The sequence below is a fragment of the Papio anubis genome, chromosome 12 (genome assembly GCF_008728515.1).
Source record: "Papio anubis isolate 15944 chromosome 12, Panubis1.0, whole genome shotgun sequence".
Lineage (NCBI taxonomy): Eukaryota > Metazoa > Chordata > Mammalia > Primates > Cercopithecidae > Papio > Papio anubis.
The window spans coordinates 105,406,722-105,432,407 of NC_044987.1; the positions used below are offsets into that span (position 1 = coordinate 105,406,722).

Genomic DNA, 25,686 nt, shown 5'->3' on the forward strand with positions numbered 1-25,686 from the left:
CTTTAAGGTACCAGTAGAAAAATAACTATATTGCCAGAAACGGCTTACATGGAGCTACTTTTGTACTCTGAGTGAAGATAATGAAATAAATACATGTGACTGTTGTCTAGACATTCCCAAGAACAGTAACACAGAATTATAAGATGAATTGTGCTATTATAAAACTATAAATTATACCATGCCAAAAATAATTAGGCAACTCCAAATTCTCTCAGCCTCTGCGATGCTTAAGGAGACACCATACACATAAGTATATAAGTTATTTTAATATTTATAAATAGAGACAGAAATCCTATGTTTCTGTTGTTGCCAATATTTGTAGCATGTTAGCCATCAACATACTAAATTCGGGCAAATAAACAAAGTGACTTATTTTATTAATCAGTTTAACCCTTACTTGAAGGTTTGAAAACACTGAGTTCTCTACCAAACATACTGACACTTGATAATTTACAAGTTATTGTATTGTAAACCTAGGTATTTGTCTAAGTAGGTATATAGCATGAATTCACAAACCTGCACTGCACTTCCTGTAATGATCATTATTTTTCAGAAATATTTGTCAAATAGTCCCACCCTGTGGGAAACCAGCCCCAAGGAATCAGATAATTCTTATATAGGCTGCAAATTAACATTTAACACTTTTATTAGACAGGCTATTTCCTAACGCAATATCCCATATTGGGGATTCATGACAAGGAATTAAACCAATGGTTAACTTTAGAGACAATTCTCCAACAAATGCCCAAGGAGCAAAGTATGACCATTTCACCCACTACCTTCAAAAGGCTATGTAATGAAGATTGTTCATGATCATAAATTTACTGACAACTTCCAACATACTTAAAAAGTATTTAGTTTGTTAAAAGTATATTATAAGCAATAACACCCAGTTCACTGTCCTAAATTAAATTTAACTAATTAGACGTTATCAACTTAGTCATCAGAAAAGTATGGAAAAGTGATTCTACCACTTTGGAGTTTGGGGGATTTTGTTTTGTTTTGCTGCTCATTTGGTTTTTGCACAATTACAGTTGGTCCCTTGTATTTGTGGTTCTGTATCTGTGGTTCCACATCCATGCATTTAATCAATCACGGATCAAAAACATTCAGAAAAAAAACTGTGCCTGTACTGAACATATATAAAATTTTCTTCTTTTCACTTATTCCCTAAACAATACAGTATAATAACTATCTGCATAGCATTTACATTGTATTAGGAAGTGTAATTAATCTAGGGGTAAAGTATAAGGGAGGATGTACATAGGTCGTATGCAAATACTATGCCATTTTGTAGCGGAGACTTGAGCATTCTTGAATGCTGGTATCTGCAGGAGGTCCTGGAACCAATCCCCCACAGACACTGAGGGATGACTGTACTCTTCCCCACAGGAGCTACACGAGTAATATCATGAATCAGTATATTTTATTATTTGTTCAATGACAATCCAAGATCAACAGTTATATATGTTTGACTAACTTACTATAAAAATTCTTGCTTTTGCCTCAACCTCAAGTTAAATGACTATTTTAAATTGAACACACTTGCAAAACTGCTCATGTCCACTTGGAAAAGGAAAAATAACATGTTTGTGCCAACAAGCTGTACAGAGTAGTTAGAAATATATATGCCCATTGGATTTTGCTTATCACTACTGACCTCTTCCTAAAAGCTTTAGTTAGAAGAAGAGCAGGAAGATATAAAGTACATTCTGAGGGCTTATTCTACCCATCCATCCCCCTCTGGAAGTCAAAGTTGGAAGGTTTAAAGGAGAAGGCGAGTAAGGATGCTCTTTTTAAAATGCCTGGAAAAACATTCTGGGCAGGAGATGCCAAAGATTTTGGAGCTCCCATCAAACCACTGGCCTTGATCCAGGTAATGGTTTTTCCTTCCCCTCAGCTGTCTGCTGCAGTTTTCCAGCAAAGAAAGAAAGAAAAGTGGTAGGATAGAGGGAGGAGCAGCCTCTAGTCCACTTCTCTATAACGGAGAGGGTAAAAAGGGCCAAGCATCGCAGGCTGACATTTATGGAGGGCCTGGTGTTTCCATGATACTCTCCGGGAGGATTATTGAGGGTTAACAGTCTGGTCTAAAAGGGTCAGCAAAGCAGACTGATGAAAGTCCCTTTCAATTCGATGACAGTGATGCTGTGGAGGCAGAGACAGCAGGCTGGAGCTGGCAAAGACATGCGAGCAGAGGTCCAGCCAGTCAGACTGCCTTTAGGAAAAAAAATTCATTGCAAACCTGGCCACCCTAACCCTTCAAGTTGCCCAACTCACTTGCTGAAGCATGAAAGCACAAACTACCAGTGGAATGGCATTTCTAAGCTTGGGATAAAAATAAAAGCCCTTGGAAAACCCTCTTTTGCCTAACCCTTCCTGCCCTGCCCCTACCAATGGCCAATGGCGAGGATCTGGACCTGCAAAGGTTAATTATCTTGCTAGTCTTTCACCTCTGCATCACTGACCCACCACCCAATCCCTTCTGCCTGGCATTTTTCTTCAATTTTAATATCAGAAGTTTCACACGCCTGCCTGAGCTCCTGGACTCGGCAGAAAGGCCCATATAGCTGTCAGCAAACTGATAAGGACTTTAAAATGACTCCACAGGGCCTCTTTATAAAGAAGAGCCAAAGAAGCCCATAAAGAAAAGGGCAGGGGCCACGGAAACCAGCCGCTCACACTGTTTTAACGTGGCATTAAAATGAGCTGCAGATTTATGGCAGTGCTTTAGCCCCTGGCCCAAATCATGTGGGGGATGAAGCTCGTCTCCCCTCTCCAGCGGGATTTCCAATATGGGATGGAGCTGGCTAGAAAGAAATGGGGGAAGGGAGGCAGAGGCAGCAAAATGGGGAGAAGAGGAAAAGTGAAGAGGCAGAGAGCACGATGAAAATCAGATATCAGAACTCATTCTCCTTTCGGCAGGATGTGAACAGCTATTTCTAAAAGGTATGTAACCAGTCCTCCTAAATTCACATAAAAATGTCCTTTATTTTTAGCTTATACTCAGTAGACTGCAGCTCCTCAGCTGTTTACCATTCAAACATCTATTCTGACTTTAACTTTCCTCTACAAGTTTTTAAATTAAAAAATGGATAAACTTATGATCAGACAAAGAAAAGAACAGAAGGGGGAAAAGGCTCAGTACCATTTTTTTTTCCCATTGGAAAGGGGAAAGAAAGCAATAATATTTTATCCAAATGTGCCACTGAATTAAAAAAAAAAAAAAAGATCAGCTAAAGAGTCACTGATTTTTATCTCCCTACATGTCATTCTGATCCTCACACATACACGCAAAAAAAAAAAAAAAAAAAAAAAGAGAGAAGTGAACCTCTTCCATGCCAAGATGTAAAATGTACACCAGAACCCACAGGAATAAATTCCCTTTCAAGTTTCCAAGCCCAGAAGCAAATGCATAATACATCCGTAGTTGTAACTTACTGTGGTTCTTTAAGACCACTCTGCATTCCTTGGAGGCTCCTTCTAATACTCAAATGCTGACTGCCAGCATAGAGCGGGGGGCCAGAATCTACATGCTCTGAGTGATCTCATTTAATCAATACAACTACTCCATGTTATTATCAGCTCCAGGTTATAGATAAAAAAACAGAAGCTAAAAAACCGGTACACACCCAGCAGAGCAGGATTCAAATTCAGGTCTCTCCAACTCACAGGCCCACGGGGCTTTCCAGTACCAACATTCTTCAAACTTTCTGGACTGGGACCCACAGTAAGAAACACACAAATACATTTTATGCAACAACTCACTACTGGAACAAAAGTTACAGGAAATATTTACCCTTACTTTGTATAAAGCTCTCTAATAGTTTCCTATTATATTTCATTAAAAAAAAAAAATGCCAGTCATGAACCACTGAATTGATTTCATGATCTCCTAATGAATCATTACCTTCAGTTTGGAAAATACTGCAGTACACCATGAAAAAAAAAAAAAAATCACCAGACTGGGAGTCAGGAGACCTAGGTTCCAGCTGCAGACTGAGCCTAACAATTCGTTCTCAAGATTACTCCAACTCTAGGGCTTGCTTGCCATTTGTAAAATACAAGGAATGGGATGAATAATTTCTAAGGTCCCTTCCAGCTTTTTGATTTCTTTCCTAAATCTCTTCAATTATATTCACTGCTTTCCCCTTGCCTCACAAATCTTTTCATTACCTTCCGCTTGTTAGTTACCATCCTTACCTTCAGTTCTCAACCAAGTTCTTTGTTGCTGGTATTCAAAGCTCTCCCCTGCCTCCCACGCCTGGGCCACCAGATGCTCCCCTTACCTACTAGTCTTTCCACAGAACCTCCTGGTGGAAGTCAGTGCCCTGATGCTCACCCTCCCTATCTGAGGTTACCCAGTTGTGAAGATTCCTTTCACCTTCTGATCCACTCTGATCTTGAGGTCATTCCTGGCTCTCCTTAGCATAACTGAGTACATAGCACTCCTGGCCTTATAATTTATGTATTACTGAATGTTCTCTTTCCAGCAACCTGAGGGCTTTTCTTAAAGACAAGATCTGTGCCCACCCTTTAAAACGTCTCCCTCAATATGCCAATACAATACTAGGAACAAAGCAAGCAAGTCCTTAATACATATTTATTTAACTGATTTGCATTATGAAATTAAGGACCCTAATTCTCCTAAATTTAAAGAATGCTTAGGTGAGCTACTCTTAGAAAAGTCACCAAACCAATTAAAACTGGTATCACAATAAGATGAGTGACTATTCTATACAGTCTAAGTTCCACATACCACTCAACTGTATTTGCCTAAAGACAAGACAGACCAAGGCTACCAGGGAAAGTAGCTTTATGGTCTCTCCATCTAGACTGTGAGAATTTAGATTTGCATTATGAAATTAGGGACCGTAATTCTCCTAAATGTAAAGAATGCTTTGGTGCGCTGCTCTTGGAAAAGTCGCCAAACCAATTAAAACTGGTATCACAGTAAGACGAGCGACCTATACAGACTAAGATCCACATACTACTCAATTGTATTTGCCCACAGACAAGACAGACCGAGGCTGCCAGGGAAAGTAACTTTATGGTCTCTCCATCTGGACTGTGAGGATTTAGATCTCAGAAGCTATACAAAACAACTGCAAATCAGTCCAAACCTTAAAGACAGGAAAATTTATTTACAGGCCCTAGTGCATTGTAAATCTGAGACAGTTCTATTAAAATGCTTTTCTTGGCTTACCATCAGATACTTGGTAAAAGTCTCTTCCCAACAAGGTTCTTAATACCAAAGTCCAAAAAAATAGTTAAACACATAAAAATCATCCTCCTTAGGCATTCCAATTAAATGAGGCCTTATTTTATGCTGCTTTAAAACAACACATATTGACCACTTTCCTTCACAATAGGGATATACATACATAGGAGAACTCGAACAGAATATAGAGTGCTACTGGAAAAAAAAAACCCTGAAATTTAAAATATCCCACAAAATGATTACACCCATCACCAAGGCTCTCCCACTGGCCAAAGAGCATCCGTTTGTATCAGAACCATGGTTGTCTATTTCACAGGAAGAACTCCAGGGATCAGGTCAATGTGCTCTGTTTAAGGGAAGCAGCCAGTAACTGTTTAAGGGCAAGTACAAAAGCAGAGACTGCCAAACACAGCTTGAAGTGGCATGTCAGAGGGGAGGAGGAGGGGCAGGGAATATTTTGGCATTTTTAAAAAAGCCCCAAGAGTCCAGTTTATGTATATTTTTAAAAATCCTCAATTTCACAGTGGGGGTGCAGGGTGGATAAGAATGGTAGACATTATAATATTGATACTGGAAATTAGAGTGAAACCTTTTCCACATTCCTCATAATATATTTCCAGGGATGTGTCCAGTCCTAAATGTCTCAAGCAACCACTTTTTCAAGGAAGACTATTCAATAAGCACTTAGCTTGAACTGTTGGGAAGCTCATCCTGATTTTTACCCTCAATCCAGGCCACACAGCTCTGTGGTTTGAATGAAGTTGTAGGCAGCAGAACAGAGTGTGCTGCTTGTCTGTCCCTCACATGTTGTGTGGTCTTGGGAGGATTACTTTACGTCTCTTTATCCTCAGTTTCTTCACATAAAAAAATTGAGATTACTCTTCTAATGGCCTAGCTTACCACTCTGTTGAGTCTGCTTTGTAAACTGGTGTACGCTGGGGGTGGGAAATGAGAGAGAAATGGACACAGACAGCTATATAACTGTCATGGACATAACAGACCGGCCAGCGGCACAGGGAACCCTCAGATAATACATCAGTCCGGGTTGCTAAGGTTTCTAGACATCTGAAGGTTTACACCTTTACGCAAATAACACTTTTTAAAAATAAAACAAACATTTTAAACAGAAACTTTATAAAATATATTATGCAAGGTCCAATATCTTAAAAACATACATGCTAAACAAAATTAAACTTAGCTTAGAGATTCAGGGGCATCACCATGAATAGTAATTTCTATATTTCCTCGATTTTAAGATGCCCCATTAATAATAATACTTTTGAGGGAAGAAACAGAAACTACGTTTGATGTTCAAATTGATGATAAGACTTATTTGGATGTCAGAAATTCAAAATATCGAAAATAAAGATGTACTTCTCTAAATTGAGGAATTCTGCCATCTTATAATGATATATCCAGGATATAGTGAAACCGGAAAAGCTGGCTGTCCTTACATTCAACATGCTGAAAATTCTTTATTATTAAAAATAGCTTTTCCACCCAGTGCAGTGGCTCATGCCTGTAATCCCAGCACTTTGGGAGGCCGAGGAGGGCTGATTGCTTGAGGCCAGGAGATCGAGACCAGCCTGGCTAACATGGCAAAACCCCATCTCTACTAAAAATACAAAAATTAGCTGGGTGTGGTGGCGTATGCCTATAATCCCAGCTTCTTGGGAGGCTGAGGCACGAGAATCACTTGAACCCAGGAGGCAGAGGTTGCAGTGAGCTGAGATCGCGCCACTGCACCCCAGCCTGGGTGACACAACGAGCCTCTGTCTCAAAAAAAAAAAAAAAAAAAGCATTTCCATCTTCTTTATTCATACCAGATTGGCAGATAACCCATCTCAGATACCTTCACTGTTAGTAGCCTTTCTTCACTTTAAAAGTGTGGCTTCCAAACTACTACGACTATGGAAACCAAATAATTAAATGTGTTGAAATTGTATGCAAGTAGGATAAAATAAGAGACCCTTCATGGGGCTCTCCTACAAAGTACATGAACTTTGGTGTATGCACACACATTTACTGTTCTGTGGCCTCTTCTACTCTCTTCTTGATCACTAATAGGCCCAACTATAGTCTAGAGGTTTTATTTTCTTAAATAAAAGTGTTTTGTCTTTTTCTAATCAGCCCACTACATCTTCAAGTACTTCTCTGCAGCACCAATATTTGGTATGCTTAATAGAAAATTATGAAAGCACATTGAGATGGATCAGTGTAGTAGACTGAAAAGAAACTGGTATTTTAATGTACCCCAAGTGTTAAAGGCTAGAGAGAAAAGAAGATGCTGAATGTTTCTGCCAACTCAAAGGCTTCTAGTCAATTGAGTACAAAGAAGAGTTCAAAGGCAAGGCAGGCTCCTGACTTCCACCTCCTAGTGTGGCTGAGGTTAGAGGTCACTGCTGGTGGAGCCACTGACCAATAAAAGAATGTTTGGAAATTCTACTCAACAGATAAACTGGGGATCCATTTACACCTTCCTCCCTATCCACACAAACATTTCTAACGATACAGTCTAGTGTCTATCCAGCCTTCCGAGCCCCCAGATTGTGTACTTTTTCTTTGTGATTCAGGGGAGACTGGGGATATGAATGTTCCATTTGACTACAGAAAAATATTTAGCTGCATACTTCTGCCTGCCTTCCAACATAAGAAAGATGGCTGATGGAACTCTCATCTCAAGGCCTACCTCAAATTCTACATCTCCAATAAATTCATCCTGACAGCTTTAGCCCCAGCTTTCTCTCTTCCATTTCAGACCCTTAATGTACATAGAAAAATTGGCATCCTCTTCTCAACTTTCTTTATGCTTATACCCATATATCCCCAACACAACTATTAGTCCTTTGTGAATGTGGATCACGGATTTTTTTTATCTCCTATAATCTCTCCCCGCTCCCCGCAAAAAATAATAGGAATTCAATAAATTGACTAGTTAATCATTAGCTCACAGGACAATAAAAGACCAACTGAGAAGTCAGCTTTATACGGTCACAACTACTATCTTCTACTGACTTAAGGAACTGTATTTTAACTTCCCCACAAAAAGCCCTATAAGCCCCCAGTAGTCTGTCCAGTGCCACGTATGGCAGCACTGCTCACTGGTGACCTTCAGGAATAGATACCAGAGACACAGGTTGTACTTTTTTTCAAAAGTCTTAATCTAACTATAGCTGTTACTTACATTAGGCTCTAACCTTGTTGTTAACTTTTTGGCTGCTACTATCACATCTAAGGTCAAGAGGGGAGTTTAATTTCTTTTCTTTGTCAGGCAGAATGACTTTCTCCCTTGGTACACACAAATTCCCATCACAACAAGGACTTCCACCACTGCAGACATCGGTCAGATCATAGCCTTTCTGATTCTAAACTCTAAGCTGCAAAATGTTGCTCCAATACCTTCCTCACCGAGATCCTACCCCACATTTCTGGGGCCAGATCAGAAAGTTTGGCTCCATTGCACCTAGGGAGAGTAAAATCCTGTGCTAAGCACTATTTCTTCCTCATCTGAAAGAAATGGTCTCTAGAGAGCAGCTATCAGGAAGATGTCAGTGTGAAACACTAGAGTGGCTCATGGCATTTAGGATTTCTTGGAAAGATTTAAATACTCAGAGGGAAAATGAGTTAATTAAAAGTGGATGGAGCCCTCTGCTGGCTACAACTGTTCAATGCAGCTCCGTAAAGCTAGTTCAGAGTTTCTAGGCAAGCAAATCCGATCCTCTGTTCCTCACCCTGAGTTCATTCTGACACATCATCTAGGGGCTCCAAGATATCACCTACTGATACAATAGGCTTTCCCCTAAAAGTTGATGCCTGTCTTGCAAAAAGACCCACCTCTGACCTCCCTAAAGAGAATTCACTAAGATACAGGAACTTTTCAGAATCAGGTGTTTTACCATTTTTTAAATTACTCCTGCCAAGGTCAGGTTAAATCAATAGAAGGTAAACAGAAAGCAAAATGACAAGAATGTTTTGGAAACAGTGTATTTTGTTACAGAACCAAAGAACTCTAATTTTAGAGAGATGAGACATTAACTATCTATAAAGAACAGCGGTTCTCAATCAAAGCAATTTTGCCTGCCCTCCACCCTCAACCCCAAAGGGAACAAGTGGCAAGCAATGTCTAGAGACATTTTTCGTGATCACAACTTGAGTGGCGAGGGGTGCTATTGGAATCTAGTAGTAGTTGAAGAAACCTAGTCATCCTTCATACCTAACTGGAAATTACTTTAACCAGATAATCTCATATCTAATTGAGATCAGCCTCCCTAGAAATGTGGGGTTGGGAGAAGAAGAGAGGTCATTTTGGGAATATGGATTACTCAGAGAAAGAGGAGTGGGACTAGTGAGGCGCCGCAGTGGAGAGCCTTAGACAGTCCGAAAGCAGCACAGGGAAAGAGGCTGTCAGAAAGCAGAGAGTTAGAAAGGGGGCTGGGAAAGTGCCAAGACCACCTTTCTTTTCAAGCTGGCGTCGTGGACTGTTCACCACCAGAGGAGGCAAGTGGCCCTTGTGACTAGAGCTGTTCAAGGGGAGAAGAGATGACCACTAAATTATTAATGTTGTCAAGGAGAGTAATATTCTTGGTAGGGACAAGCATTTCATAGAGTTTTTTAACAGCCACATGGAATATGAGAGATTATTTAGCCAACCCCTTCATTTCATAAATGAGGAAATGGAAGCCTAGGGAGCTTGGGGACTTACCATGGTCATGCAATTCAAAGGGACAGAGCCAGGGATCAAACCCAAGTCTTCTGACTCTAAGTATGTCTCTTTGGACCCAAATAACCCAAAAGTACACTGTTTTAAATGACCGGCATTCATTCCATCTCAACTGCTCTATGATTCCGAGCCAACGCTGAACATGACGAAGCTTATCTCAGACCTGCAGTTCCCATACCACCCTCCTACGGGCAACAGTACTCCATGAGCTGGCAGTAGACGCCGCTCCAAAAACCAAATGATTCTCTTTCCCAGCTTCAGGGTGGAGGGGTAGAGAAGAAACTGAATAAAATTTGTGCATTTTAACCTCCCCAGTTTTTTCTTAACCTTTCTAGACTAGATTCTAGTATAAAATAGTCTCTGCTTTAGCATATAATTCTCTATTTAGTTTTATTAATAAATCAAAATTCCATAAAAAGTAACAAAAGTGGGCCAGGTGTGGTGGCTCACGCCTGTAATCCCAGCACTTTGGGAAGCTGAGGCGAGCGGATCACTTGGGGTCAGGAGTTCGACCAGCCTGGTCAACACGGCGAAATTCTGTCTCTACTAAAAGTACAAAAATTAGCTGGGCATGGTGGTATGTGCCCGTAGTCCCAACTACTCAGGAGGCTGAGGCAGGAGAATCACTAGAACCCTGGTGGCAGAGGTTGCAGTGAGCCAAGATCATGCCACTGCACTCCAGCCTGGACTACAGAGTGAGACCTCTTGGGGTAAGGAAAAGGTAATATAAAGCACACAAATATTATGACTCCTCAAGGAGCATTTCCTTCTACACAAGTTTTAGGAACCACAGGTTTAGATAAAAAATCTAGAGATCTCTGGACTGATTTTCAGATTCACTGAAACTTAGATGAAATCAGTGGTTAAATAACAACTGGGAAACCCAGAAACTTAAAACGAACATGAGGATGTTATAAAGAAACTGCAGGGAAGCTAAAACTAACCTGTGATTTGTGTTCTAACCAGAATGCCAAAATGTTGTACAGATGAGGTCACTGAGGCCCAGAGAAGGCAGATCCTTACCTAAGGGTACAGAGTTTGTAACCCACAGAGCTGACACCAAAGCCAGGCAATCTGAGGTAAGAACCTACAGACTCAATCTGTGTCTAATAAGAAGTTCACTGTCATAATAAAGAGGGTGGACTGAACACATCCACTGACCCCTCTCTCTCCTAAAACCCTAAAATGACAAGAGGAATTTTCTAAATTAAGGTATGCATACCCTAAGATAAAGAAAATGAAAGACAAGATAACAGCATCAGAATGTGGAAGCTGAAAAGTAGAGGAAGAAGTGGTAACTGATGCTATAGACTCAAGACAGCGGCCTCCTAAATCAGCTGAGAAAAACTTGAGTCACATTGCAGAGCCCCAAGTCAGGGGAAGAGTGGGGTTCAAGCAGGAGGACAGACTGAAACTTTAAGAAACAGTCAGAACCTCAGATCCCCTCCCCACATAGCCAGGCAGATGCACTGCCCCCATCCAGACAGAAGCCTGTGGCCCATTCCTGGGACAAGGCCAAATGCAGGCTCTCTGCCTGAGGGTGGGGGTGCTGAACTAACAGCAGGGGGTTGCATGGGGCAGCTACGCACTTACTGCTGAGAATCTGCCAAGCCTCTTTTCCGGCTCTTCTCCCACACAGGTGATTTTGACAAAGATTAAACCTTTTTAAAAGTCCATTAAAAATTTCTGGGCCGGGCGCAGTGGCTCAAGCCTGTAATCCCAGCACTTTGGAAGGCCGAGATGGGCGGATCACGAGGTCAGGAGATTGAGACCATCCTGGCTAACACGGTGAAACCGTCTCTACTAAAAAATACAAAAAAACAAACAAACAAACAAACAAAACTAGCCGGGTGAGGTGGCGGGCACCTGTAGTCCCAGCTACTTGGGAGGCTGAGGCAGGAGAATGGTGTAAACCCGGGAGGCGGAGCTTGCAGTGAGCTGAGATCCGGCCACTGCACTCCAGCTTGGGCGACAGAGCGAGACTCTGTCTCAAAAAAAATAAAAATAAAAAATAAATTTCTGGGACAGTCTTCTTAACTTTTTCACCTTGCTTGATATTTAAAGCCAATTAAATGTCCTTCAGAAGAAAGAAAGGGAAGCAGGACTCAGGGAGACACTAAGTAGAGTATGAGACAGTCAGAGAGCAGCCCAGGGAATGGGGCATCAGAAGGCAGAAAAGAAATTTAGAAAGAGAGGCAGGAAAATGGCAAATGTTCCAGAAGAGAGGGGAGGATTCCCTAATTACAAAGACTGACTGAACTGGGAACCTGGCTAGTTTGTGCAGCAATAGCATCATGGGCAATAGCTACACAGAAGTATTACCCTGAATGGTCCAGCTTCCATGACTGTCTTAGTCACATGACTATCACCTGCTGTGACTACAAATCCTCCAAAGAGCTTCAGCTTTGCATCTGCTATGGTAAGACCCTAAAATTGCAGTAGGCTTACCTCTGCAGAGTTCTCTGAGAGTTATTATTCCAAACCTTATTTGACGCAACTTGCCTAACACTAATTTCCTATTGTTTAAGTTTGGTTAGTTGATCTAGTGGAGGAAGTAAACCCCACTCAGGTATTCAGCTCCTGTCCCTCTGTATCCAAACAGTCAAGGCCACCATTTCAGTACCACCCATGTCACATCCCCAAGAGGGCTGCTTGGACTTGGCCTCTTACCTGTCTCTGCATTTCTTCAATCTGTCTTTGAGGGATGCTCTGCAAAATACTGTACACATCTGACATCTTTTCTTCTGGTACAACCACAGATGCTCTGGAGACAACAGCAAAACAGTTTACATACACACAGCCCTTCACAGAAAGCATTTCTACACACAGTCTTGTTTCATTCTCACAAGCAGAAACAACACCCCAAACCTCCTTCAGCCCCACATCCCTTCCGGTAAGTATTCTCTCTTTCCCCTCCCTTCCTCACTGGCTGAACTTCTCAAAGGAGTTCTCTTACACCTTCATTTTTTAACCTCCCACTCCCTACTCCATTAATCTTTCATCCTGCCTCCACTCCACTAGTGTGCTCTAGCCACACTGGTATTCTTCAGTCACTTGAACACACCATGCTCTGCCCTACCATAGGGCCTTTGCATGTGAAATCCCACCCACCTAGTACACTACTCTTTATTTCCTTTCTAAATTAACAAACACTTTTCTCCTTTAGCTATCCATGCAAATCTATTCATTTACCTGGTGTATATTTATGGAAGCCCTATTATAAGTGTTAACCCAACAGTGAATTAATCAGACAAGGAAGGTGAGAGAGTAAGCAGGCCAGGAGATGCCTGGGGAACAGCATTCCAGGCAAAAAGTCTAATAAGCAAACAGCCCGGAAGAAGCACCATGGAAGCCAAGTTCCAGGAACAGCAAGGAGGCTATTGTGGCTGGAGCAGAGTAAATAAGGCAGAGAATAATACCAGGAAAGAAGAAATGGGACAGATAGAGTCACAGCAAAGAGTACTGTAGGCCACTGAAAGACTTGTGCTTTTCTTCTGAGATGGGAAGCCATGAGAGGGTTTTGGGCAAAAGCATGATATAACCTAATCATGTTCTAACAGGATCATTCCATCTAAAGTGTTAGAATAAACTACAGGAAAGCAAGAACAGGAGCAGAGAGAACAGCTGGGGAACACTGCAAAAGCCAGGCAACAGATGCAGATGAGGGAAGACTTGATGATGGGGATGACAGGGTACAGCCCACAGCGTTTGCTAACAGATTAGATGTGGTGGGTAAGAGAAAGAGAGGACTCGACAATCACTTTTCCTTCATTACATTTAGCAGAGTTTGTAATTACATTTGTATAAATTAAAGATTAAACTCTAACCCTCACTTCTGCAAACTCGGCCACTCCATTAGGACAGAAAGTGTGCCGGGCTCCACTCACCAGTGTATCCTCAGCACCTGGTATATTACTGCCTTGCACACAGTGAGCACTTGATAAACATTTGTTAAGTAAGTAAATGATTTCCACTATACAGATGGGAGAACTGAGACTCAAAGAAGATTAAGTCATTTGCTAAGATCAAAAAGTCAGCCAGTAAGAGAGCTGGTTATCTCAACCTAGGCCTTCTGACTTTCAATCCATAATTAGCACAACCCAAGCAGATCTAGATTCAGACTCAGCTTAGAGTTACCGCCTCTGTGAAGCCCTCACCAATGCCACGGCCAATGACAGTGTGTGTCTCCCCCTCCTCCTGGCATCCCATCCAGTCACAGCTGTCTCATCACAGGATTTGGTAACTGCTGATTTACTCCTCTGTCTTCCACCACTATACCATGAGTGTCCCCGAGAAAAGGTTTGGCCTTGATTGTCTCCCTACACTTAAGGTAGTACTTAGTAAATAAAAGGTACTTAATGAATGCTTTCATTGGGAGATAAATGCTGGAAGTGGCTCATCGCTTCTCTAAGACACGAAAAATAACTACTTGCTCTCCTCTTTCAAGCTGAGTTAGGCTCTCTCCTCTTTGGGTTTCCACGGTCCCCTGTGCATACACCTGCTCTGACATTTACCATAAAACATTACCACTGGTTTATCTTCTCTCACTAGATTCTAGTCTCCTTGGAAACAGAGACTCTATGTTACTCACAAGAGGCTTTCCAATCAATGTGAGATGAGTGAATAAATGAATGAATGAATGAATGAATGAACTAGAGCTATTCAAGTTGTTCAAATACTCTGGTGATCAAATTTGGACAGAAATATCAAAAAAGTTGGGAGAGGAAAAAACCAGTAAACATTTGAGGCAAGAAAAAGACTGAGAGACAGATATGAATGGAATTAATTTTCAACAACCTTCAACCTGCAAAATCTTGGGAAAACGAAGCATGAGAATAGAGGGCTATTCTGTTCATTGCAATATAAATGGCGAATACCCAATAGAATGGAACTGGGTCCATCTGTACACTGGGAATGTCCCTAAGCTTTCATCTACATGGAGGGCCTCCACCACCAGCTACAACATTATGCAAAATCGATAGAGACTGTAGACCAGTGGTTCTCAACTCTGACTACAAATCAGAATTACCTGGGAGCTTTAACATTCAGAGCACCCAAGAATTAGGCAAGGCTTTTTTTTTTTTTTTTTTTAAGTTCTCTAGGTGAGTCTACTCTGCAGTCAGAGTTGAACACTGGTCTAGGCTTGCAGTTGGTAACCATTTTCCGAAAAGCAACAGTCCCCAACCTTTTCGGCACCAGGGACCGGTTTTGTGGAAGACAATTTTTCCACGGACTGGGTTTGGCAGGGAATCGTTTGGGGATGAAACTGTTTCACGCCGATCATCAGGCATTAGTTGAATTCTCATAAGGAGAGCACAACCTAGATCCCTTGTATGCACAGTTCACAGCACAGTCCACGCTCCTGTGGTAATTTAATGCCACCACTGATCTTACAGGAGGCAAAGCTCAGGTGGTAATGCTCAGTGGCCCGCTGGTCACCTCCTGCTGTGCAGCCCGGCTCCAAACAGGCCACAGTCCAGGATTTGGGGACCTCTGTGATAAAAGGCCAGATACTGATATTTTAAGCCCTGCATGTCATCCAATTTCTGTTGCAATTACTCAACTCCACCAATGTGACACAACAACAGCCAGACTATATATAAAGGAAGGGACATGGCTGTGTTTCAATAAAACTTGACTTACAAAAACAGCCAGCCTGCAAACTGGCCTCAGTTTGTGAACTGCTCTAGGCCAATGTATGAACTCTCTTGATGGAAAATAGATAAAAACTATCTGTAGTAGTTCTTGAACCAGGGTATACATTACAATGACCTGAGAGGATTTTATTTATAATACACGCAGAACCACGAGTGTAGAGTTTACCAGAAGGTACTACCCACCTCTTCCAGTCAAGAACTTCAGAGAAAGGCAAAATATAGGAGTCTGCAATGACAACTGGGACACAGCCAGCTTGTAACACATCGCTCAATATTGCCTGGCCCAGCCGAGCTCCACGAAGGACCACACAGAAAGTAGCCTCCTGCAGGAACACAAAGAGGTAGGAGATTACAAACTAGTTTTGCTGATCCACTAACTTTGATCCCTATAGACCACAAAGTTTCTACAAGGGTTGACGCCAAGTAATACTGAGGCATCTTTTTTTTTTTTTTTTTTTTTTTTTTTTTTTGAGACGGAGTCTCGCTGTGTTGCCCAGGTTGGAGTGCAGTGGCGCGATCTCGGCTCACTGCAAGCTCCGCCTCCTGGGCTTACGCCATTCTCCTGCCTCAGCCTCCCGAGTAGCTGGGACCACAGGCGCCCGCCACCTCGCCCGGCTAGTTTTTTGTATTTTTTTAGTAGAGACGGGGTTTCACCGTGTTCGCCAGGATGGTCTCAATCTCCTGACCCCGTGATCCGCCCGTCTCGGCCTCCCAAAGTGCTGGGATTACAGGCTTGAGCCACCGCGCCCGGCCTACTGAGGCATCTTGACACAAAAATGCCAAAAGACAACAGCTCACACCTGTAAAACTTGAAAAGTTTAAATAGCTGCAATGTTTTGTATTAATATTTCTGCTCTTCAGTATTGCTTCAATGCCACCACTGTTGGCCTTCTGAAAATGTTCAAAGTCAATGTCAAAGTCTTCCTCTAGACAGTTAACAATGTGACTTTCCGCAAATGGGTCTCTTTAGGCCCCAGTGTACTATGTAAACACACCACAGCACACTGTCTGACATCTCTTACAGTACTTACCTCAGCCTACCTTATAATGGAATTATTTTGTCTGGGAATTTCAGGCTCTCTAGAAGACTCCCTATAGGGAAGGTATCAAATCTCTTTTCATCTTTCTACCCCCCATAGCATCTAACAGTGTGCTTTTTATATAGAAGATATTCATTTCATGAATTCAATGCCTCTGAAAAGATGTTAAGACTGATATGTTCTATAAAAAAAAGAAATTAATGAAAAATGTCTTCCTCATTCACTCCCTCAAACCCCCTCAATGTGGGGAATACTTGGGAAAAGGAGAGAAGTACCACAGAAAAAACAGTTGCAATAAGTAAACCAAAATACAGAGACCCTAACTATTTAACTTTCTGTTTCTCCTAGTTTTTGCCTCTTAAGGAAGGGAAGAGATTAAAAAACAAAACAAAACAAAAACAACAACAATTAAAAAAACACTAATCTTTAAAGCTAGAGAAAAGGAAAGTTCAGTAAAAGAAATAAAGGAATTCGATATTCCAAACACCTCTGGGGATAAATGAGAAAAGCAGCAAGAGGAGAGGAAGAGAAGTCATCATGGTGCCCGGAGGTGCAGGTGGAAAGCTCCCCTGACCTCGAGAGTCAGCATCCAGATGTGGACACATGTGCTGATAACCATTTTTCCTGTCTAGACAAAGGTTACTATAAATACTCCTGCCCTCATCACCACTGTTACCAGCCAGACATTCCAGAGGGAGTGCAGCACTTTTTGAGTGTATTTTTACAATCCCAGTATAGGCAACTCTCTGGAGATTTAAAAAAAAAAAAAAAAAAAAATCACACCAGCTCCTTTATGTTTCTTCTTTAACTAACCTGTGTCCATTTTAAATATTTAAGTAAACAAAGCTCAATTTCTCATTTCCTAGCCCCCATACCATTGGAATGTCAAATATCCTACATATAAAACATCCCCAAAGGGACTGCTTTCCCTGTGGTTATAGAAGTACAGCCATTCCCATTATGTAAATAAAGGACATGCTACTGACAGGACATGCTAAAGGTGGCAAGAACACCAAATACCAAAACGATAAAAACAACCCCCAAACCCCTTCACTCCAGGGGAAGTTCACTGTGGCTCTGTAGGCCAGTATGGTCAAGGGATGCAAGTTGCCACCTCAAAGAAGAAAATTTCTCTGGACTGCCTTAGGAATACAGGGGTAAAAGCAAGATACATTTGCCTGATTTGTCCATGTGGCTTCTCTGTGAATCTATGAGATTTGTGTTTTTGAAGTATAATGAATATCTGAAAGGAGTATGAACTCTCATAGGCCAAGCAGCTTTGCACGAACACAAGACACCAGACATCCAAGTACCTCAAGGTCTACGTGTCCAGTAAAGAACAATGCTACGTTTTCTTCCCCTTGGGTAATTCTAGTTGCATGTGGAAAACAACTCAGGATTGTTGGGCTCAATTTTAACCCATGGAAGCAACATCTACCGAGCCTTGGGAGAGGTAATGAATGACACTCACCTGTAGCACCTGTGGGTAATCGAAGACCTGGTGCTTGTGGCAGCGCTTACGGATAGAAAGGCCACCCTCTGAGAGGTTGGTGCATTTATCAAGCACTAACACTGACTCTCCGTGTTTGACCTGGAGGGCTTCTAGGTCTTCTCTGTACTCGGGATGGAGACCCACCTGAGACGATATGAGGAAGTATCGCCGCGGACTACAAGGGAAAAAACAGGTGATTGGCAAATTGCAGCTGGTATGTTAGTCAAGGTAAGACAAACTTTGATATTAAACTTATGGCACTAAGTGTTTCCTTACCAGTCTTGACATCCACTGATTTTTTTTTAAAATTATCTTCTGTAGTATTAGTAAATATTTAACATATTATATATTGTGAGAAGGTAAGATATGATTCATTCACACACTGAAATATTATGCAATCATAACAAATCTTATTTGGGAACAGTTCTTGATATTGTGAGGAAATGCTTATAATATGCTAAGCTGACAGCGCATGCTATAAATATGTGTGTGTGTATGTAGAAAGAGAGAAACTAACTGATTATTTGGAAGGCACATCAAAGTGTTGTCTTAGTTACATCTGAGTCCCCCATCTAAAAGGCCCTGGAAGCTGGCTGCATTCTTCAAATGGGGGAAGAGGGAAGCTCGATGGGAAGCACTGGCATGCAACTGAAGGACTCTGGAAAGGGCTCCTCCTGGCTGTCGAACAGCATCCCTGTGCAATGGAGAGGCTCCAGGGAAAGTCCCCATCATCAAGGCCACATAAATGGGAGGGAGACCAAATTGGTAGTTGAAAACAAGAAGTAGAAAAAACGATCTTCATTAAAGCCTGGAATCTCTAGTCTTAACATCTGGATGGCAAGGATGTGTAAAAGAAAACAGAGAAAGAAAGATCTCCAAGGGTCTAGTGCCATGTAGATCTTCACAAGAGACAGAAATGGGAACACAAAGTTAGTAAGCCTGAAGTCAAGGGGACGATTTTGGGGAGACCAGATGGGAAGTAATTCCTTCCTGGAAGACAAGACCCCCACAAGACAGACAGAGTGCAGAACATAAAAGCTATATCGTTGAGCATATCAAGTCTGTAAATCTGAAATCCAAAATGCTCCAAAATCCAAAACTTTCTGGATGCCAACATGATGCTCAAAAGAAACACTCATTGAAACAGTTTAGATTTCTGGATTTGGAATGCTCAACCAAGAGTATAATGCGAATGCTCTAAAATCTGAAAAAATCAGGAATCCAAAACACTTCCGGTCCCGAGCATTTTGGATAAGAGATACTCAATCTGTTTAGGCCGAGGGACCACAAGGAATCAGTGTCAAAGAGAAGAATTACAGAAAGCATGTTCCAGGAAGAAATGAAACACTCATCAGGCCTAGAAGCAACACCCAGTGAAATCCAGCTCAAACTGGTACAGCCCAGGGAAAATACTAGGACTACATATCTCTCACAGGCAACGCCACCACGCAACCTAGAGTTTGTGAACCCATCCTTTTTTTTTTTTTTTTTAAATTGTTTTTGGCTTTGAAGAGAGAACGGTAATTGTTACTTTCGCTTAGTTACTCAGACTTGTTTGGAAGTTCTAGCTGGGGAGCATCTCACTCAATAATTATACTCTAACTGAGAAGGTCATCTTCTTTTACAGAGGATTAAGCTTCAGGTCCAAATCACATAAAGCAATGAGTGAAGGTGAACACCCGCCTAACCAGCCAGACTAGTCAAATAAACCCAGAGAAAAGAGCAACCTATACCACAGCCAGACTGCTTTTACATCCTCAGAATCAATTCTTTTTTTGGCCGAACTAAGAGCAAAAGGCACTTCCCACATCACAATTAAGAAAAAAAGGAACCAGCAGACTCCCTAGAACTTCACTGTCTAATAGCGACTAGCCACCTGAGGCCATTTAAATTAAACTAATTAAAAGTAAATAAAATTAAAAGTTCAGTTTGTCAGTCACAGTAGGCCCATTGCCAGTGCTCAATAGCCATACGTGGCTGGGGGCTGCCTGACAGCACAAATGTAGACCATGTACTTACTGCAGAAAGTTCTACTCAATGGAGCCGTTCCACGAGGTAGGCGAGAGTCAGAGGCCAGGGTGAGGGTAAGTGAGATAAGAAAGATACACAGCAGCAACCCAGCAGGGAGATGGTTTGGATCAGCCGCATAGACTGGTTCCTTTTTCCTGGCCCATTTCTTCCTAAATTACAATTTATTGAGCAATATGTTGAATATTTATAGCCAAAAGTATTCTTTGTAGACATTGAAACAGGCTTTTGAGTTCTACTCCCAGCCCTGAGCCTCAGTAATTTTTCTTTTGTAAAAGTATTAATTTTCAGAGGATGACTTAGTGATGGCAAGATCACATATAGGGAGCACACGCGGTTCATCTCAAAGTAAACACCATTTTTGCTCAAATTATTTCTATAATCAAACTTACCTGTTTAAACTAGAGGAAAATTTATAGTCAAACCCACAAGACAAGCAGGGAAACTTCCTCAATAATTAAAGCTATTCAAAAATGAAATGGACTGTCTTGTGAGTTGGTGATTTTTCAATATAAACCAGAAACTTTTTCAGGAAAAAGTTACTGAAAACTCATGCTTCAACTAAATGGTCTTTAAAGGTCTTTCCAAACCATAAGATCCTGGTTCTTTGAAGGATCTCATGGATGTTTCTGGAGCCTTTCTCTTTAAGTAGAGCTGATAGCGCAAAACTAGTGTTCTACCCTCTCCAGAAAAAGAATAAACAGGTGGGCATCCAAGAGGGGTGAAGAGGCTGTCCAGGCAGAAGTGCATAGAGTGTTGGAGTCCCAGAGGGCATTTCTGCATGGTCGGGTGGGGAAGAAGGCGCATGTGGAATGTTCAAGTCCTAGTGGGGTGGGAGCTTCTGCTTAAGAGTAGAGTAGTAAGGTAGCCTGGCGCAGGATGTCAGAGCCCCAGAAGGGAAAAGAAGGCTTCTGTGCTGGGGTAAGGGTTATGGGGATGCTGGAGACCAAGTGAGGTTAGGAGGGCATCTGGGCAGCTCATAACAGAGTGTTAGAGCCTGGGCAGGCTGAGAAGGGTGCCCAAATTGTGGGGAGAATGGTGGTAATGATAGCATCACTCCAGCGCTAGAACCCAAGAAGTGTGAGGAAGGCATCTGTGCCAGGAGGGTGCAGAACAGCACAACATGGGGGGTCAGAGTCTGAGCAGGGATGAGGAGGGGTAGGGAAGGCCTCTGTGCAGTGTGGGGGCAGGGGGACAACAGAAGTTTGATTAATACAAGAGGGTTGATCAAATAAGTAAAGATATTGAGGATAATGGGAGCCAGATTTCTAGGAGTCAGAGAAGGGAGTTACAAATATGGAAAGAGAGAGAACCAGAATGCCCCTGCAGTGTCGGATGGAACTAGAGATACTGAGATGAATGCATGGTTTTCAATACAATAGATAGACATCTGTCTGTACAGATATAGAAATAAATACAGATGTTGATGTGTGGTGCTCAAAGAAACTCTGAAGAAAGACTCTGGGTTAGCTTTCACTGATAAGAAATAAAGTTCTATTTTAGACATTCAGTTACCAGGATCACTGGATCCCCACTCCACTGCTACTCCATTTTCAACATAAATGTGTAGATGTGAACGAGTCTAAAAATGTGTCCCCTGCTTGCATGCTGGCTGTCCCTGACAGGGCAGATGGCTGAAGGAGTATGCCCATTTTAGTTTTAAGCCAACTACATTTTAAGGTGGATTTGTTTTTCTTTTAAAGGCTAAAATGACTATCTATGGCTTTCATGTCTCCTAGCAGCACTGATATCTAAGTTTAAGCAAAACCATGCTGAGAACTTGAAGTCTCCCTCAATAGTAACAGTTGTAAACTCCCAATTTAGTTCCTTTTAGAAGGAAAATGACAAGAATTCCAGCTGAGGCCAAAACAGCTGTGAGAAGCAGCTATCAATAGCAACAATCATCCGCTTTCCATTGAACAAATACTGACAGAGATTTAAAACAAAAATAAAAGCAAAGCTCTCGCTATTCTGTATAGCCCGCAAGAGATGTGGGAATTCCCTTAAACAGCAACTCTCACAAGGACCAACAAACCCAAAACACTGCCATGAGGCGTCCCACCCTGCCTTCTCCCAAGTCCCTGGCAGGACGATGAGTCTGAACCTGTCTTCACTTTTTTTTTTTTTTGGTCTGGGTTTTCGGGGGCAGGGAGGGGTGGTGGTGGGAGATGTTCTTATATAAAAGTTAACACCACAAGAGCATGGCCAGACTGCAAGCTGGCACCAAAATGGACAGCACGGGCCCAAGCCAACTTGCAGAAATTGGCCAGCAGAGGTAGGTTCATGCTCAGTGCAGACTGACCTTTCGGTGCTACCCTGAAGATAAAATAGACGCTCCTATTGGGTTATTGAACCACAGAACTTTAGAAACTAACACCTTTTCAAAGGATCCAGTTAAAGATATTAATTCCGGCTGAGTTATACATAAAAATTAGAGACACTAAATTACTAGGAAAATACCACCAATCTATAATCTCTGAAACTAATTATATATCGATGTATCTAAATCTCTGAAACTAATTATTTGAAAATGAGTTTTACTGTTTGGAGTGGTTTTTCTCCTTTGTTTTATTTTCACTAAAGCTTTTATTTTCAGTTTTCTTCCCTGGATTAAATCTGAAAGGGATCAAGAGTCCTAAACCAATATAAGAGAGCTAGATTATATGAGAGGGATTAAACAATAAAGAGAGAGTTTGGTTCACGTGGTCTCAAGAAAAGTGCACTTAAGACAGAGGCCCACAGGCAGCTGAGCAGTCCTAGCAGACCAGTCCTCACATGCCACTCTCTGCCTCACCCAGGGTTTCTCAACCCCAGCGCTGCTGACATTTGCACTCCATACTTCTTCTTGTTGGGGGCTGCCCTGTCCTGTGCAGAGAAGGATTAACATAGCAGGCCTGAGTGTTCTCCTTAGAAAGGCTTGCTTATAAGTTTGGTTTTTGGCTGTCATCTTGAAACTTGGATTTGGAGAGGGTTCCCATCATCCCTGGAAACCGTAAGAGTGGCTCCCTGTGTTCAAACTGCACACACACGTGGTTTATGCTGAACACATGCTTTCCTTCTGGGAGTCTGGAAGTTTGGCACGTGCCAGGCAGAGACAGCCTATGCAATCAGCTCCTAAGAAAGGCCCTGGGTGCCAAGTCTCTGACAAACTCCCTTGGTTGACAGCATTTCACAGGTGTTGTCACAGCTTGCTGCTGAGGGAACTGAGCACATCCTGCTGTGCACTCCCCTGGAAGAGGGTGCTTGGAAGCTTGTGCCTGGTTTCCCCCAGATTCACCCCATGCGCCTTCTAACTCTCTGACTGTGCTGTGCATCCTTTTGCTGTAATAAGTCACAGACATTAGTTCAATTATATGCTGAGTCATGGAGCCCTCCTGGCAAATCATAGTAACTGGAAGTGGTCTTCAGGACCCTCTGACATATATCCCCACAGTCATGGCAGTCAAAAATGTATATACATGTATATATAGCCAAATGTCCCCTGGGGAACAAAATCATTCCCTTTCTCCTGATGACAGCCAGCAGTCTAGCCCAATATTTGATCCAAACAGGCCTTCAATAAAGGTTTGACTTGAAGTGAACTGAACTCAACTGAATTGAATTAAATAATTTCCAGAACAACTTTAGGAGGAAGAAAAGAGAAAAAGAACTGAATAAAAACTTTTTAAATCACACAACAGATTTAAGTAAAGCTCACAGAAGCAGCAAACAGAGAAGTAACTCTTTTCTCTACTTACAGTTATTTCTATCTCATGCTACATAAATATGCCAAATTAAGATCCTAGGCACATAACAGAAACTTCTTCCGCCCCAGAGGGTACCAGCTGGGCTAATGTAGACCATCCTTTCTGAGTTTATGAAAATCTAACCTCGAAATAGGGCACTGAATTATACCAGTTTCTTCTGTCCATGAATTCACTCTAAGAATTATTTGTGTATTTCCATTTTGATGATAATCCAAAAACTTAGTATGGGAATAGTTTTGCTCATATTTAATGATGAATACTACTAAAAAATATTCAACTTCCAAGTTTGTATTTAGTGGGCTAATGAGATGAGAGAAACGCTTAAAACCTAAATCATAAAGCAGTAGAGTAAAACGCAGATAGAATCTAGGCTGTGGGTATACATGATGTTCACTATAAAATTTTTTAAACTTTGCTATCTGTTTGGACATTTTCATAATAAAATATTGGGAAAAAATATGAATCATGCATCTGCACCATATGAAGATAAATGATGTCACAATATGCTGTCTAAAGGGAAGCTTCTAATGGTTCAAATAGAAAACATGGTTAAAAAAAAAAAAGTACATTGTCACCCAACATACAACAGTATAGGCACATCAAACCCAGCAAACCCATAATTAACTCCATATTCACCTAAAAGATGCAATCCCATTTCAAAGAAACAGCATCAGCTATCATATTAAATTATGTTAATCTGAATGTTATTAGTTTTGTAGATGTGCTTATATTTAATTTGTAAATTTGTTTCAGTTTTGTAGTTGTATAAGCACAGACAGTTTAGACTTTTTTATTTATATTTACTTATAACAAAAATAGTTAATTAAAATGCAAGGGACCTTGAATAGTCAGAAAAACTCTGAAAAAGAAGAACACAGCCTGGGCAATATCACAAGACCCTGTCTCTACAAAAAATTAGCCAGGTGTGGTGGCATGTGCCTATAGTCCTAGCTACTTGGGAGGCTGAGGCAGGAGGATCGCCTGAGCCCAGGGGTTCAAGGCTGCAGTGAGCTATGATTCCACCAATTCAATCCAGCACTCCAGAGTGACAGAGTGAGACTTTGTCTCTTAAAAAAAGAAAAAGGAAGAACAAAGTTGGAGAACTTACATTTATTTCAAAACTTAATACAAAGCTATGGTAACCAAGACAATGTGGTACTGGCATAACAGACATATAGACCAACAGATTCGAATTGAGAATCCAAAAATAAACCCATACATCTATGACCTGCAAGTAACCAAGGGTACCAAGACCACTCAATGGAAAAAGACTCGTTTTTTCAACAAGTGGTGTTTAGACAACTAGACATACACAAGCAAAAGAATGAAGTTGGACCCCCACCTTATACCACATACAAAAATTAACCAAAATGAACCAAAAATCTAAATGTAAGAGCTAAAACTGTAAAATTCTTAGAAGAAAACGTAAGGGTAAATCTTCATGGCCTTGGATTACGCAATGGTTTCTTTAAAATGACACCAAAACTGCAAGTAACCAAAGGAAAAATAGATATGACTTCATCAAAATGAGGAATTTTTGTGCATCAAAGGACACTATCAAGAAAGTGAGGCCAGGCGCAGTGGCTCACGCCTATAATCCCAGTACTTCGGGAGGCCAAGGCAGGTGGATCACCTGAGGTCAGGAGTTTCAGACCAGCCTGACCAACATGGAGAAACCCCGTCTCCACTAAAAATACAAAATTAGCCAGGCATGGTGGCACATGCCTCTAATCCCAGCTACTTGGGAGACTGAGGCAGGAGAATCGCTTGAACCTGGAAGGTGGA

General features: G+C 41.6%; 1 protein-coding gene across 3 annotated transcripts in view; it reads right to left on the bottom strand.

Moving 5' to 3' along the window:
• EXT2 (exostosin glycosyltransferase 2) overlaps window positions 1–25,686 on the bottom strand; it is a 157,330-nt gene that overhangs the window by 109,119 nt on the left and 22,525 nt on the right. For all 3 annotated transcript variants that reach the window (XM_009186257.3, XM_021925881.2, XM_003909996.5), the window contains exons 5-7: window positions 18,107–18,302; window positions 15,779–15,918; window positions 12,609–12,702 (exon numbers count right to left, since the gene is read on the bottom strand). In XM_009186257.3, the coding sequence (XP_009184521.3) occupies window positions 12,609–12,702; window positions 15,779–15,918; window positions 18,107–18,302 (430 nt within the window). The remainder of the gene's footprint in view (window positions 1–12,608; window positions 12,703–15,778; window positions 15,919–18,106; window positions 18,303–25,686) is intronic.